A 15496-nucleotide genomic window follows, 5' to 3' on the forward strand; every position below is an offset into this window, starting at 1 on the left:
TCCTCAGAGCAATGTCTAAGTAAGTCAACAGGAACAAGTGAACAGTGTTTTTATTTTTTTACAACAAATTACCAGCCATTATGACTGAAGACCTGACACATAATAACCTGCAGTGAGATGTACAGAAATCCATAAGACAGCATAGAATTTACACAAGAAGGTAACTATTTGTGTAAGAATTTCCTCCAGAAAATGGAAGCGTGTTATAGACAGAAAATTTTGGAAGAGGGGAAAAAAAAAAGGCAAAAAAAAGGCAGGAAAATACTAACATTGGATATCCTCAGTTCACAGTGAATGCCAGTCTTCCTGGGTCCAAATGCTACCAGTTACCTTTATCTGCATCCTTTCTGCCTACCCTCAATTAATCCCTTTATCGTTGCGATGTAACAAAAATTACTTTTACCTGAGCCTTCCCCTGCTATTTCCTCTTTGCTGCAGCTCTTGTCAACTTGCACTTTACTCAAAAAGTGCAAATTTAGACATACCCTCAGATGAAAGACATATACACCTTCCCAGCATGAGTGGTACTAATCACACCTAATCTATCAGCACTAAGTAATGCTACACAAAAGATCATACAAACCCTGTTAAGCAAACTCAGTAGCAATAATTTTGGGGGAGGGGAGAACACAGAGATTGATAATTGCCACCAGTTAAGTTTCCCACGTATTGCAGTACTTTGAAGCAATTTCTTCCACTACCTGCCTTTTGGATTTTTTTTTTTTTTTCTTATCCAGAAACAATGGAGGGTACTGGGAAGAGGTAGAGGTTGGGTTTATGCCTCACTTCTACTGTGACCCTCCCAGAGAGGAGGTAATGTAAAATTCAAGACCATATTTTTGCTTTCAGTTTTTACCTCCACTTACTTTTCTTTACAAGCAGTGTGTGACTCAGCTCAGCCCAGGTTGTGCACTCCCGACTGCCAGATGCAATCCACTGCGGGGCTTTGTTCCACCTCTAACAATCCTTACAAACACGGTTCGTGAATCAACTTTCACTTAAGGGTTACAGTCCTTGCCCCACCCCAAAGCATGCAGAGGATGTCATTACTGATAATCAGGTTTGGGGAGTGGGAAAGAAATGCTGTGCTCCCATCAGCTGCATTTTTGGTTAGCGTACTCCTAAGAGAATTACTTCACCTCTCAAAAGGGGGAACAGTTTCCATGAGCTAATCAATGAAGTCAAATAAAAGAAAAAGTATGATTTCTCTGTCTTCTACCTATCAGGACACACATTTCTATTTCGCAGCAGTGTGCTCTCTGCAGTTCTCCTGCTAAAATAAATGGTGGTTCCCTAAACAATAATTTTTGCATCTTCAGGCTTTCTCCTGTTTTTGACAAAAGCTTCTGTCATATATATGACATATATATGTCATATAATATGTCATAAACATTATAAATAATCCCATAAACATTTTCAGGAAAGGACCATGATGTTTTAATTTTATTTTGAAAATTACTCCAGAGTTTCAGCAGGCTTGCTGGCTTCTGTGCTTGAAGGAATTTACATCTCCCCGTGGTTCAGTAAATCTATGGGGTTAGGCTTTTGTACCTTTTAAGCTTCCACCTAAGGACAAGTGCACTGGTCAAAATCAACTCCTTATTCTTTGCAGACCAGCTAAAGAGTTGGAGCTAGCAAGCCTGGCATGATCTACTTGTCAGCTTGTAGCTCTGAAAAAGTTTATTAGCATGGTCTAAGTGAACTTCGTGCTGGCTAGACAATCCTGGGTGATGAAGTAGACACAAAGGCTAGGTACAATACAGATCAGCTCGTGCCAACACACCTCGTGTTACCAGGGCACCTGTGGTCAGCCAGGATAATGCTGCTGCCTGTTAGTGCCCACTGTGGTACTGCTTTTATGCAACTGGTCAGTAAATATGGACTGAGATTACTGACCTGAGATGGACGTAGGTTACTGAGACTGATAGCAAGAACTGGGTGGCATCAGTCAACTGTTTTCAGCTCTTTGGCACTTCCAAGTAGATCAAGAGAATGAACTCAGAAAAGGGTGGAGTGAGGGCTATATTTCAGACAAGAATAAAACAATAAAAGGCATAACAGTTTTGCACTTACAACAGCGGGACTTTGAATGTCATCTCCTACTGTCAAAGCAATGTCCAGCTGAAGGAGCCATGAGGAACTTTGCATCATTGGTACCAATGCTGGAAAACTGCTTGACATGAGCTGGCCAACACAGGGAGTAGCATAATGCCACGACACCATCTCTAATTATTTATGTTTATCCGTAACGCCAATTCGTAGAATGAGAGGCTTGAAGAAGCCAGAAAACAAACATGGCCTCATTTACTGGAAGCTGAATCCCCAAAACTCCTGCTCACTTTCATAAAGACTGAAGGTGCCGGGCAGGGGATATTCAATGCTTTGGAAGATAGAAGTCCCTAAGAGGTCAATTATTGTGGTATTTTGGCAGGAGGAATTTGAAGAAAATTGCCCTTAAATCTATGACTCATTTTCTCCTGGAGTCTAAGAAATTCTTCTTTTGACAAATTAAAAAGTAGTGCAAAAGAATTAAAGTGTGTTGGAATCACTAACGGCAGGGGAAGCCTTGCTAAAGAGGGAGCAAGTTTGGCTGCTGTAATCTAGGCAGCAATTAGCTCTAAGTGTATGCATGGCAAAGTTCAGCTATTGGCACCTGGCAAAGGTAAAACAGCAGAAACTGCAGCTGCTCTGGTGAAATGTGCTCAGAGAACTCTAGTGAATAGTCTAGATGGTACCAACTTATAATACCACAACCTATACTGATAAGAAATGCTACTGAGAAATTGGTTGACTATGCGCTCTTTTAAACTTCAGATAATCTTTAGGCCGCATCTTGAATTTGTTGCTCTGGCTTTTATGAATGATAAAAGAGATGAAGCATCTAAGTAGGAGTTGCAGGACTTGGCTTCTGATTATTGGGGTGACCATATCTAATACGTATCTATTAAGCATAACCCCCCCCCGAAGGCAAACATACTCAGATGAAAAGAACATGGAAAAAGGGTGTATGAAAGTCAAGATAATATTGAGTTAAAAATGGGAATTCACCACCCTCCCTTATTTTACCTTAAAAATGCACCCATCAAAATTTCCCAATGAAACTTCTTACTCTTGAAAAAAATACTACTTGGTGAGACTTTATCTATTTGACTGAAATTCCAACTGGAAAATACATTGGAAGTATTTAAATATTGCTAAAAGATTGTGGGAGTTTAAAACTTTTATTCCTTATTCAGTACCAAACTAAATTTTAAATTCCATCTGGGGAATAGCAACATCATGTTTTAGCTTGTTCTAGTCAAATCAGTGCTAAACAGATAAAATAGGAACTTGCAATTTCCTCCCCCTGTAAAGGTGTTGGTCGTTCAGTAGAGACATATTCGTGATCACATTTTTTTTCTCAGAAGCAAAGGCTGTAATTAAAAAAACCCCAACACTGAGGCAAATCTATAAAGTGGATTACTGAAGAGTGCGGAGAACATGACCTTCCGAAGTTAAAGGAGAAGCTGAAATAGCCAATAATTGAAATGTCATAGGATGGAACTGAGCTGGTAAGAAAAAGCAAATATTTAAAGATGAGAAATATTTAACAAGTCACTGGATTAATTTCTCTGCCAAGTTCATCAGAAGCAAACATATTTCTATTTGATTTCAGGGACGTCAGGTAGAATCTCACTAACCTTATGGGCATAAAACAACCTTGGAGGCCTCCTTAGCCCAGAATAGTTTTAATGCAGCAGGCCTGCCAGTGAACGTATATTTTTCAGTGAGGTAGATCCACCTTGGTGTTGAAGACAATCAATTGCATTTTATAAAAGCAAGTTATAATTGCTGTACAAATAACTGGTCGTTCTTCCATCTTTTACTGCTCGCTCTGAAGGAGCTGCTGTCCCTAGCAGAATCCAGCTCTTTCACTTCAATGAATCCCAGTGCTAAGTATGAGATACTCCTGTCACTTGACATACACAAAATTTATGTCCCTTCAGGGAACTGTTCTGAGTTTTGCTCTTCTCCTTCACTGGTTTCTCACCATCTCTCCTCCATGGAAATATTGTCGTGATTAAGCCAACAATCACAAATTAAAATTAGATTGAGATTTCAAGGTAATCCCTTCTCTGTTTTCTTCATCTCCAGCCTAATTGCACAGGCTTAGCAAAGGTGTATATTTTCATGTTTTCAGTCTACTAATTCAAACTGCAACATCCCTCAAATTGTGAACAGCCTCATATTCAAAATGTTGGGTCTTAGAGGGACATAATTTCATTAAAAGAAAAGGCTGGGAATAGGTCTCCAGACAGAGTCTGTCTATGCAATGCTTTGAAATGATTAAGAATTCCTGTTCCTCCTAAGTCTTCCTAATGACACAGTGGGAATGAAGCTGTTCAATGGAAAGTAGCCAGTGCCTCAGCGAAGACGGATGGACGGCTCCTGCTCCGTGCTCGGTACCTCCCTCCCCATTCTCTTGAAGCAGCTGTGATCTCAGAGAGCAGAGTGAATGAAACGAGGGCTGCACTCCTCGTTACTGACCAAATCACTGCGCAGACACTCCTGTAGGACTGCTGCCCGTTGGTGGATGTCACTGCCTGCACTAGGGCAGGGGAAAGCCTCAATTGCTATTATTTTTACTAATATCTGAAAGGTTCATCTTCAGTGCCTCTTTCATTGGACTAGCTTGTGGAATTAATATCTACGTTAAATAGTGCAAAACCTTAGCCGTATATTTCCGTTCAGTCTGAGTTTTATCTTTGTGTGTACTACTTTTAAGAAGAAATATAAACACAATCATCAGGTTATTTGACATGGCAGAGTATACACACTCCTAATAATTCTAATGACAAATGTCTGTTCCATTATGTTAAATGAAAAAGATGATTTGTATATATTTGCGGTAGCCCATGATTTAATTTACACACAACTGAATTGGTTAAATTTACAATTTAAACAGTAGATCATCTGTATGTACATCCGGTATTTGGAGAGCTCCTATATTATTGTTATATTGATAAAATTAATGTATTAAAGAAATATATAAAACCCAGCCTAAGCTTGTTCATTGAGCACTCAACACATGACATTTTAGTGACTGAAAGGGGAAAAAAATTAAACTATTTGCATACTTCAGTACTGTAGCAAATGAATGCATTGACAAGGTCACCATGCTAAATTGACATCATCCACACCACATCCAACTTCTAAAAATCCTCCAATATTTGCATGGTGATGCCTGTAAAAACCTCATTAAGTGTCAGACTTAGGGGTTTTTTTCCCTCTTGCCTGTTTAATAAACAATTTGGTTTTTTAATTAAGAATTCAGCATGCTTTTATTTTACACAGGAAAAAAAGCTTGAGTGCTCTGTTTTGTTTCTGGTAACATGGCTAGCTGTATAAAACGCCATTTCTTCCTCTGCTACATACATAATTGTATTTCCAAAGGTAACTCTCATTGAATCAGATAACTAGCAATTTCTTTTGTAATCAGAACCTAATTAGGTTGTTGTTTACAGTATAAGCGATCAATAGCTTTTATTCTGGATCACACAGTGTCAAAGCTCTAATAATTGGTATTCAATGTAATAGAGATACTGTAATCAAACAAAATGTAAAAAATCTTCAAAAAGTATGTACTATACTGGGAGGTTATTAAAATTCCTGATACTGCTTAAAATGTTTAATGTGCTGAATACAAATGATATTTTAAAGAAAGGTTTGTGGATCAAAGATGGATTTAATAATTGTTATGTTTATGAATTTGTTTTGAAAATATTTTTAATTGGATAATGTCAGACTTTTGAATTATAATGCTATGTTCATTAGCATTTCAATAGGTTATATTATCAACTCCCTTTGACATAAAATAATTTATTTTTTAAATCATGAATCTCGTAATCTTTTTTCTGTTGTCACTAGTTTTCAATAATTTGATTAGCTTCTACAAGAAGAGCAACAGGAACCACATGGGCTTTGCTGGTAATGATGTGCTATATATTTCTTCTCTGAAAGCAGCTCTGATGCCTTTGAAAGTAATTTGCAGTTTCTTATCAGTACAGAATTAAAGAGTAATATTGTCTAATTCATTATGTTCAGTGGCACAGAGTATCCTAGAATTCTATCACATACACAGTGCTTTGAAACCTATATTATTTGACCATAATCAAGAGTACATAAGTGAATTTCAGAATTTATGAAAGTGTTTATTATTAGCTAAGAAAAAGCTCAAAAGACGAACTTGTCAATAGGTTTAGTAATCTCTTAGTAAAATGTGTATTTTGCACACTCACAAACTTCATTGCAGCTTATAAAACAGTCGTTTGTATTTTACAGTTGTATTGCAAATAACTGATCTGGACATTTCAGAGCAGGCCTGGGCATAACTGTGTAAGTCCCAGTGTAAATCTGTAAATTCAACATGATGAACTCCTTGCTTGGTGAAGTTATCTTCTACTTTCAATAGAAACAAAACCTGATTACTGTTGATCATTTAGACATAACTGCTTGTAGCAGTCAACAAGCCATCACAGTAAGGTATAAAGACAGCCCTTAGGAGAAATGCTGCCTATTTGATGACATTTAAAGCTTTAAAGAATTCCTTCTAGATACCGCAGAAAATCATCATGAGCCAGCACAGGCTGTCAATGTCACTGAATGAAAACCAAAGCGATCAAATCGTGTATATTGGCAATATTGCCATCCAAACCATTAAAACAACTTATGGAATTGGTCTTGCAAACGGTTCATCATGTCAGCAATGCCAAGGTCTGCAGTAGAACTACCAGGGTGAGAAAAGCCTGTCACATGGGTGAGTGGGCATGACGCTGCCTTGTAATTGGATCAACCATCCTTTTCTGTTGATTTTAGCAACCCAAGAAATAAAACACAGTTTAAATTATATCCTACTACCTCTTTTCTCTCTTCAATGTTGTGATAAGAGAAGTAAGGCATGAAGTTCCTGTAACTTTTTTGACCTGACATTATCAGCTATGTATGAACAGATAATGCTGTTTTAGTAGAGCAAATAAATTGTATGTAATTTTTTTTAAACAAACAGTATAATAGCTGGACTATGTTATCACAATGGAAGCATAGAAGACCATAGACTGTACAGCTGAAACCCTGTAGCAAAATTTGTTTCTACTGCTTATCCTCAAATTTAAAGAAATGTATCTTTATCAAGCTTTCACAATGGCTGCCTCTTGTTAATTTAAAGAATCTTCACCCTTGTTAAGGCTAGATGATTACAATTAAAAGGTAAATGTACTGTTAGAAAGTTCTATGCCACATTCTATTTTTATGAGAATTTAACTGAAAGATGTACATTACACCTGTATGCAAATTATAATGGCTTCTCAGCAGGGAACGCAGAATCACTTACAGTACGTAAACATTTAAAGTGGAAAATGCTAACACACTGAAAGAGTTTAACATCAGTAGCGCAGTAGCAATTTGTCAAATGAAGAAGTTTCATAAAGTCTGCTCTCTGGGAGAACATTCACCTTTAGACAAAAGCCTGGCATCCTTGATAGTCTGAAGTTCAATCAATTTGAAAACCAAAACCATTCAATGAGATAAATAGGATCTTAAGAAAACTGCCATCCTCCTGCTCAGGTAAAAGCCAGAATCAAAATAATAATTATTAAAAGAATCCAACCAGGTCGCTTTACAGACAAATTTACACTCTGTCTCTTAAAACACTGCATGCCCAAAAGCTTTTTGGGTTTGGAATGTAGCACTGCACCAAGTATTTCACAAAGCCTCTAAGTATCACAAGAAGCTTTTTTAGAGAGAAAAAAAAAATTCCAGCTGACTGAAACTGTTCTAGCAGGAGCGCCTCAGCTTAGCTCCCAGACCTGGAATTCCAGATAAACAACAGAGGACAGGAAACAGATTTTTTTTTTTTTTTTTTTTTTTACATGTCCTTTTGTAATGCAGCTACAAAACGACTGATGAGCTTAGGAACAAACAGAGCGAGAGTGCAAGTGTCATCAGAGTGAGCGGTGTGCTTAGATAGAAGCTTCTAGGAAGAGCGAGCGAATTCTCCGAAGATATGTGGCTGGTGGAGACTCCTGCTGTGTTGTCTTTCCCAATAGCATTCTGCAAGACACAATACTTTCCTTGGTCACCATTACACATTTTCATTGCAAAATATTTAAATCTACATCACAAAATCCATCTTTTGTTTGTTTGCATCCCACCCTCCACTGTTACCTATATATCACTGTCACAGATTGAAAGATACAAAAGGCATAAAAACAGATGTTAAAACGACAGTATTTTAAAGTTAGTTTACGGGATAAAAACACCAGTACAGCACAATTAGAAAAACAAGAAGAAAGTATTAAAAAATCCCTACTTTAGCAGTGGTTCCATGTGTAAACCTACCCTTGTTAAGTATGGCAATTTTTTTAGCAATCTGTGTTTATCATGCCAGTTTATTTTAAAAAGCAAATTCAGGACCCGCAGAGAAACTGCATCTCCTGCACAGTCAACAGAACAACTTTGTTTGATAACAGGTTACTTCTGGATAACAATAGATAAAATCTAATCCATGGGATCAGGAAAGACAGAGGTTTCTAGCTTATGAAAAATTATCTTTCTCATGCCTTTTTCCCCTTAATTGCTGCATTATTTACATTCCTTGTCTTGTTTGCTACCAATAATTAAACTGCATGCATATGCAAGTACAGATTGGCAGATTATAGTGAGCTATTTAAGGAGAAGGTGCAACAGGAATATTTCTGATTGCTTATCATCCTTATTTAAAAAAAACAAACAAACAGGTATAATCACAGAATCAGAACAATTTAGACTAGAAGGGACCTCTAAGGTCATTAAGTCCAACCTACTCCATGCAAAGTCGCTCAGACCCTACAGAGGGGACAAGCCTCCCCCCGTCCTGGAGAGGCAATGGGCCAAGGTTTGTACTCTGGGAAGTACCCAGAGGAGCCGATACAAAGACTGAGAATAGAGCACCAGTTTCCACATGAATGACTGTCTACAGAGCCATGGAGGCACTCATGGATAAATCCCCGTGCCATTCCCTCGCTTTGCTATCACCTGCTAGGACTGGCTAACTGGAAGGCCTCGAGATGTAAACTGTTGGAGGTAGTAGAAGCATTGGGGGAATTATCACAATATGTTTTCTTATACTCAGCCCTGGGCATCTGCTTTTTGGAAACTGTCACAGACAGAGTATGGGATAAGACGGACCAGCAGTTCTTACGGTAAGCTACAGTTACTAGGGCCTTCTTGTGTAGGGTCTTTTAGCCAGCACAAGACGTCAACAGATCTGCATTGTTCCCTCACATGTTATTAGGCTTCATTCTAGTATCCACAGGAAATTCTTAATAGAACCTAAAGAATTAGGAATGGGCTACAGAACTGTCATTGTTTAGAAGAACTGGGCAAATCTGGACTGGTGAGGGAGAACCTGAAAGATACGGTCACATCCTTTTGGTGGCTTACGCCTGCACAGCTGGTCTTGCTCCAATGCCTAGGCTATGTGCTTCCACATTGTAAAAATTAATTTATGTACATCACTAATTATAAAGCTTCCTGAGAGACTCAGTACAAAGGATATGGACTGACAGACATGGAAACTGATGTAATGTTTATGTCTGAAAGGGGGCCTTGGAAGTCAGGCTGAGCAGACTACTCAAACAGCACTAGGAGGTTCATGTCTCTTGGGGCTGTCAGTCTGTCTCCTGATGTAGGAGCATCACGTCTCCTGATACGAGTATCATCTCACGCCCGAAATTGGTCATTTTTGCTAGCCACAGAATGATGTCTAGTATGCTTCTGCATTTGTTAAAAGCCATATCATCTTGTGTTCCTGCAGATTATTAACTAATTATACTTGCTAGGTGCAATAGTAATTACCATGGGATCTGCCTAAACATGTACTACACAGCTATTAAAATATAAAGTCAGCAGAGGCCACTTTGAGCCCAGATCCAGATTTCTGAGTAAGATCATTCTTTAATACATTATGGTATCCAAACATAATAAAGCTAACAAGACTTTAATGTGAGGTAAGCCCATTATAATCTTGACAGACTTTGAACGTTTTATATTATGGGGAGATACCTGTGCTGTGAAATATACAGGACCCACACTCTTACCTCATTAAGACAGAGCTCTGTATCTACAGATTCATTGGATTTCCGCTTCTTTTGTGCCTATGAACAAATGCAAAATTTATTCCCTGTACAACTTATACATACAGCAGCACAAAACAATTAGATAAATTTGCATGGGTTGTCATACTCCTATAATTTTGACAGTGATTTGCACATGATTAGCAAATAAACTCTCCAAATATAACCGCATGTTTTCCAATAACATTCACATTCTGATTTGAATTTACAGCAAAACTTCAAACAGTCAGCTAGGGGTACTTAATAATTACAATGATGAGTGCCATCAGCTGCAGAGAACATGTTATGTTCTGCGGCCCCTTAAAAATGGTGCTGGATGTTCATGAGAAGAAATGAAATATGACAGTTAATAATTACCATAATACCACTGCATATGAACAAAAAATCTATCATATGCCTCAGTTTTAGGAAAATATACAACACAGGAGTATTTTATCCTTAATGATTCTTGCAATTTCTCCATGTATTACTATGAAAATATAAATGTAATTTTAATACATTGCATGGCTGCCACAGTCTCTTCTAGAAAGTTACAAAAGGAACATTTAATGTCTTTTAAAATATATACCTGTAACTTAAAGTAAGCTGTTTGTTTACATTGCGTTCAATGATTATTATACATGGAATATTATTAAATGCAGGAATATTTTAGATGATCAAAGAATGAATCTGTTATATCTTCAGCCATGTCTTATGATGAGCATCCGTCTGTTCCTATTACTGTGTGCTCTCCACACTGACTCAAGTAAGAAACATTTCTGGTGCCAGCATCATACAAAATGAAAGCAATAGTGTGCACTCTGTCTAGCACCATAAGCTGTTTAATATTTCCATTGCTCAAGTGAACATGACTGGGCTGGGAGTTTTCTGCTTTTCTATAACAGCAATAGCAATCCCCATGGTGCTGAAGATATTTTCAATAAATGGTGCCATGGTTGATTTAAGTACTTCAGTGACTCTCAATATCATTTCTTTCTTTGTATATTCCAGAAACATAAACAGCACTCTTTTATAGGAGCTACCAATGTTAAATGTACAATCAAGTCTTATAACAAAGAATTGGATTTACACACCGAAACTACTGACTGCACTGAGCATGTCTGATACTTCCTGGAAGTTTTGTTGGACTTGCAATTTATCTCCTGCAAAAAATGAGGATCTGAATCTCAGTGTGTTGCATTCATTTTACACTGCAGAATCCCACTGGTTTTGGCAGAGATGGACTGGACTGAAGCTGATGCGAGGAAATGCTGAGCATTCTGATTTTATACTCTCAAAAAATTCTGTTCCACATACAGCTGTTTTATTTTATATCTGAGAGCCATTGGTGCTGCCTACGGATATAAAATATTCTTTGACCTAATTTCTGATTTTAGAATCCAAATGAAGGAACTGAACTTCTCATTAGGAAGCACATTCCCTGCTTTTCATGATACTTCTATATTTATAAATAGATATATTAGAGACAACTGAAAAACTGAAACAGCTGGGATTTAAGAGGAAGACAGTTTAGCTATAGTAAGAATGCATACTGTATATATGTTGATAGTTTTCAAATATATGACAAAATAATAGCTCAATTCATTAATAAACAGCCTCCATGAAATCTCTCTCTTACATACCCTTTCTTCTAATTAGTACTATTAAAGTGCTTATGGTAAGCATAAATTTAACTACCTAAATGGAAAAAGAAATGTCTGGAAGTAAATTCGCTACAAGAAGCAACACAGTGCAGCCTTCCTGCCGTGTTTGCAGTGGTGGTGGTATTCACAGAGGTTAGGAAACTTCCTTTAATGGCAAGTGGGTAGATTTCAACTCCTAAATTGTTGGCTCCAAGGAGACGGATAAAGAAGGAGAAACTGAATTTCAATCCTGATTTTCTTATATCCTAAACACCTATACTACATTGAATTGGAATGTGAGGCTTCAGAGGCCTCAGGTTCAGAGGTTCAGATCTTGACAGTGTAAACTGTAAGGATCGTACAAGCTTGTTATTTCTTAGTTTGTCATTCAGTGTTAAATTTCCTAGTCTACACAAGCATCTGTCTATTGGAAACTGTGCTTTGCTGCTTATACCTGCTTTGGATTCATAACACTGTGCTAACTATAAGTCTACTCTTGGTAGCTGGTCTCAACACCAAAGTTAGAATTTACGTTCTTTCTGTACTGTGTTTCTCAAATGAGAACAGAGAAAAATATAATTATTTTGTCTATATGCAGTCTTCCTTTACTTCATTCAGCCTGATAGAGTGCAACAGCTAAAACATATTTACCTTTGAGAACACTATTTTAAGGGTAAAATCAACAGAAACAAAATCAACATAAAAAAAGCTTTTCAATAATTTTGATCACTATTGCCTAGTTTTCATTTGGAAGGTAATACCTCTCTGTATCCATATACTTAATGTAGTCATTCTAACATCAACAACACTTATTCACATGCATCCTCTATTATAAAGTCCTCCTTTCTTAGAATTGAAAAGTAATTTTAATAAACAGGCAGGCTTTTCTCTTATCAAAACAGAAAGGACAATATCTTCCATTTAAAAATACAGCAAAAATGCAACCTCTTTTTTTTTGGGGGGGGAATGTCAGAGGGAAAGAAAAAACTATCATTCTGAGGATGAGATGAGACATTATATGCCAAGTTTCAAATTGGAAGAGTACGTTTTTACTGTTGAGTTATAAACCTGTAAAAACAGGTTATAATGGAAATGCTGGCATAGGCTGCACTACTATAATACAACAGTGCATCACTAAATCACAAGTAATGGGGAAAAAAAACACCTATGTGTTGAAGAGAGTGCTATAGAAAGTGTATATCCTGTAATTACAACCTAAGGGGAAAATTCTTCCTGCCCTACTCTTGAGCAGAAAGGACTCCACGTGTAGCAGAACCGATGTATTTGTGCTACAGTGAGTGAACGCCTTATAAAAAACCAGGGCTTGGAGGTTCTGCTGATAGCCTTGGTGGAAATACAACCAGACTGGGAGACATGCATTTGAATTATGAAGGGTATCCTCAGCCATTAGATATTTACCTTACAACTCCTTCCATTATCCTAAAAAATTAAACAATAGAAATGTGTGCCCATCACGTACAGCTGCAAAGAATTCTGACAGGGAATATCTATGCCATCAACAAATTTGGGAAATAAGAGCTGTTCGTTATGCAAGATGCCAAAGATTCACTGCCAACCCCCATCTCATGTCTCCTACGTGCCTAACATACAGGCAAGAAGGTACCTTCAAATTTGCTGGAAGTACCTAATTCCACGGGAGTAAAATAGCACACACAAATGGCTAATAAGTCTGTATTTGAACTTATACTTTTTTGAATTTTAATATAAAGCTCGTATCTGGTGACAAAAAGATCTATGGGAATTTTGTCATTAAACAAAACACAAGCAGGGCTGGGCTGATAAAAATAATAATAAAAAAAACCAGTGAAAGAAAAGCAGCTTAAAATAACTGGTTAAACATATGGAAAGAGGTATGAGATCTTTTCTACTGAGGTAAAATAGCATTTGCTAATGACTTATACACTCAGCTGTGACATGCCTCTGACTGTAAAACAAAGTTATGTAAGACAGGTTGAGACTCACCCCGGCTTTGCAGGGAACTATAATTCAGTAATGTGGGCTACTCTGATGAAGCTGCCCCCATACTGCCAACAACCTTGCACTCACTTAAGCTTTTATATTCCGTAAAAATGAACATCTGCTTTTACAGAGAATCTTATTACTGTGGTAGCACAAGCAACAGATGATATTTAGAGATAATCATATTCATGCACCTCCTGATGAGCTCTTCAGTATCCCGTCCGTTAGTCACACAAGCCTTGTTTTGGTCTTTGCAACCTTTAGCTTTTAATATTTGAACTAAAGTGTTGGACTTAGTCAAGGGCTGGTAGAGAAACCAACTGCATGTCCAGAAAAGAAAAATATTCTCATAATCAGAAGCAGAATATTACTTATTTCTTTCCCAGAAAGAAAGGAGAATCAGGGCCAGCAGAGGAGCTAGTGGTTTTCTGAAAGGAGAAAGGAATATTGCTTATAGAGGTATTTCTCCTCCGGACACAGGACTCTGTGGACCTCCATGTTTCCTTCTAATCTCAACGGCTCCTAGATGAGTTCAGTCATATGTCCTTGCTCAGACACACCCTAACCCAGTCTTCTCTTGTCCTGCACCTAATAACCATCATAAGATCCTCCCAAACCTAGTAAAACTCTGCTTCCCATCCCCTAAATCCTTCTATCTCCATCCTTTGCAGACAGAAATGCTATCTTGCAATTATGCATCCAGCTTCTACAAATCACAGCACTACATGGTTAATAAATGCATTAAACACTGCAGTGGTATCTCACCAGGAGTCAGTAAACATGTTATTTACGGCTTGTCATCCAGCAATATTTTTATATATCCACTGCAGCATGCATATCTAAGTTACTCACAGCAAGGAAAAGGTCTGACTGGGGATGGCTCCAAACAGAGATGAGCTTTAATTCGGAGGGAAGGGAAGGAGAAGCATGTAAAGGGAACGGAATACATCAGACCCGAATGCAAACAGGTACAGAATGAGCGTCCGAACTCAGAAACCAGTCCCTTTCTGTTAGCTACACACTTTGGGCCTTATGTGCTTTATGGAACATACTGCTTAGACATTACAGTGAGAGACAACAGAAGTATCACTACGATAGATATCTGTTATGTGGGTTGTTTTTTCAGCTAATTTTAATGAGTGTGCCTTTGTCCTCTCCTGAGATGCCTGGTTAGTCATGCCCATATTAACAAGCCTTTCTGAAGAAGAGAGACAGATCTCCCAGAATACATCCTTCAAATGACCACGCTTCTGAAGTAGCTATAACAAATGAGGGTGTTTGTTCTTTTTGTTCTTCTCTTGTGTTGATTAGAGAGATTTACTATGCAACTAACCTGTTTTTCCAACAGCAGGACACAGACAATAAGCAGAGGAATATACAGACTGTAAAAATGCAATCAGCTTAACTCTTCTGTGCTCACTAAGTGGTGGGTGCATCTATCACAACTGTCAATAGTTTTTTCTTATTAGCACAGTAGTACTATGCCACGCTGGAGTATAAATTACTTTCAACAGGGAAGATAAGCAAAGTGCGGGTCAGAGACACAGGCCACTAAAATAAGGATCCAATTCAGCAGAGAGTAATTTTGAAACCCATACCATACAGCCAGGGTGCAAAGCTATTTAAGCTATAAAAACAATCAGCTTTGCACAATCCTATAAAAAAGAAGTCGGATCATTTTTTTGGCTTCTTTTTTTTTTTTTCTGTGCTGAATCAGCCCTCAAGATACAAGCTTGGGGCATG

At 37.8% G+C, this 15496-nt stretch overlaps 1 protein-coding gene across 1 annotated transcript in view; it reads right to left on the reverse strand.

Annotated features, from left to right (window-relative positions):
- Nucleotides 1-5780: 5780 nt before the first annotated feature.
- Nucleotides 5781-15496, reverse strand: part of GFRA1 (GDNF family receptor alpha 1) — a 151661-nt gene continuing 141945 nt past the window's right edge. The window contains exons 8-9 of the mRNA XM_076339092.1: nucleotides 10116-10172; nucleotides 5781-8088 (exon numbers count right to left, since the gene is read on the reverse strand). Of these exons, the coding sequence (XP_076195207.1) occupies nucleotides 7927-8088; nucleotides 10116-10172 (219 nt within the window). The 3' untranslated portion in view covers nucleotides 5781-7926. The remainder of the gene's footprint in view (nucleotides 8089-10115; nucleotides 10173-15496) is intronic.

This window comes from Aptenodytes patagonicus, chromosome 5 (genome assembly GCF_965638725.1).
Source record: "Aptenodytes patagonicus chromosome 5, bAptPat1.pri.cur, whole genome shotgun sequence".
NCBI classification, from domain to species: Eukaryota; Metazoa; Chordata; class Aves; order Sphenisciformes; family Spheniscidae; genus Aptenodytes; species Aptenodytes patagonicus.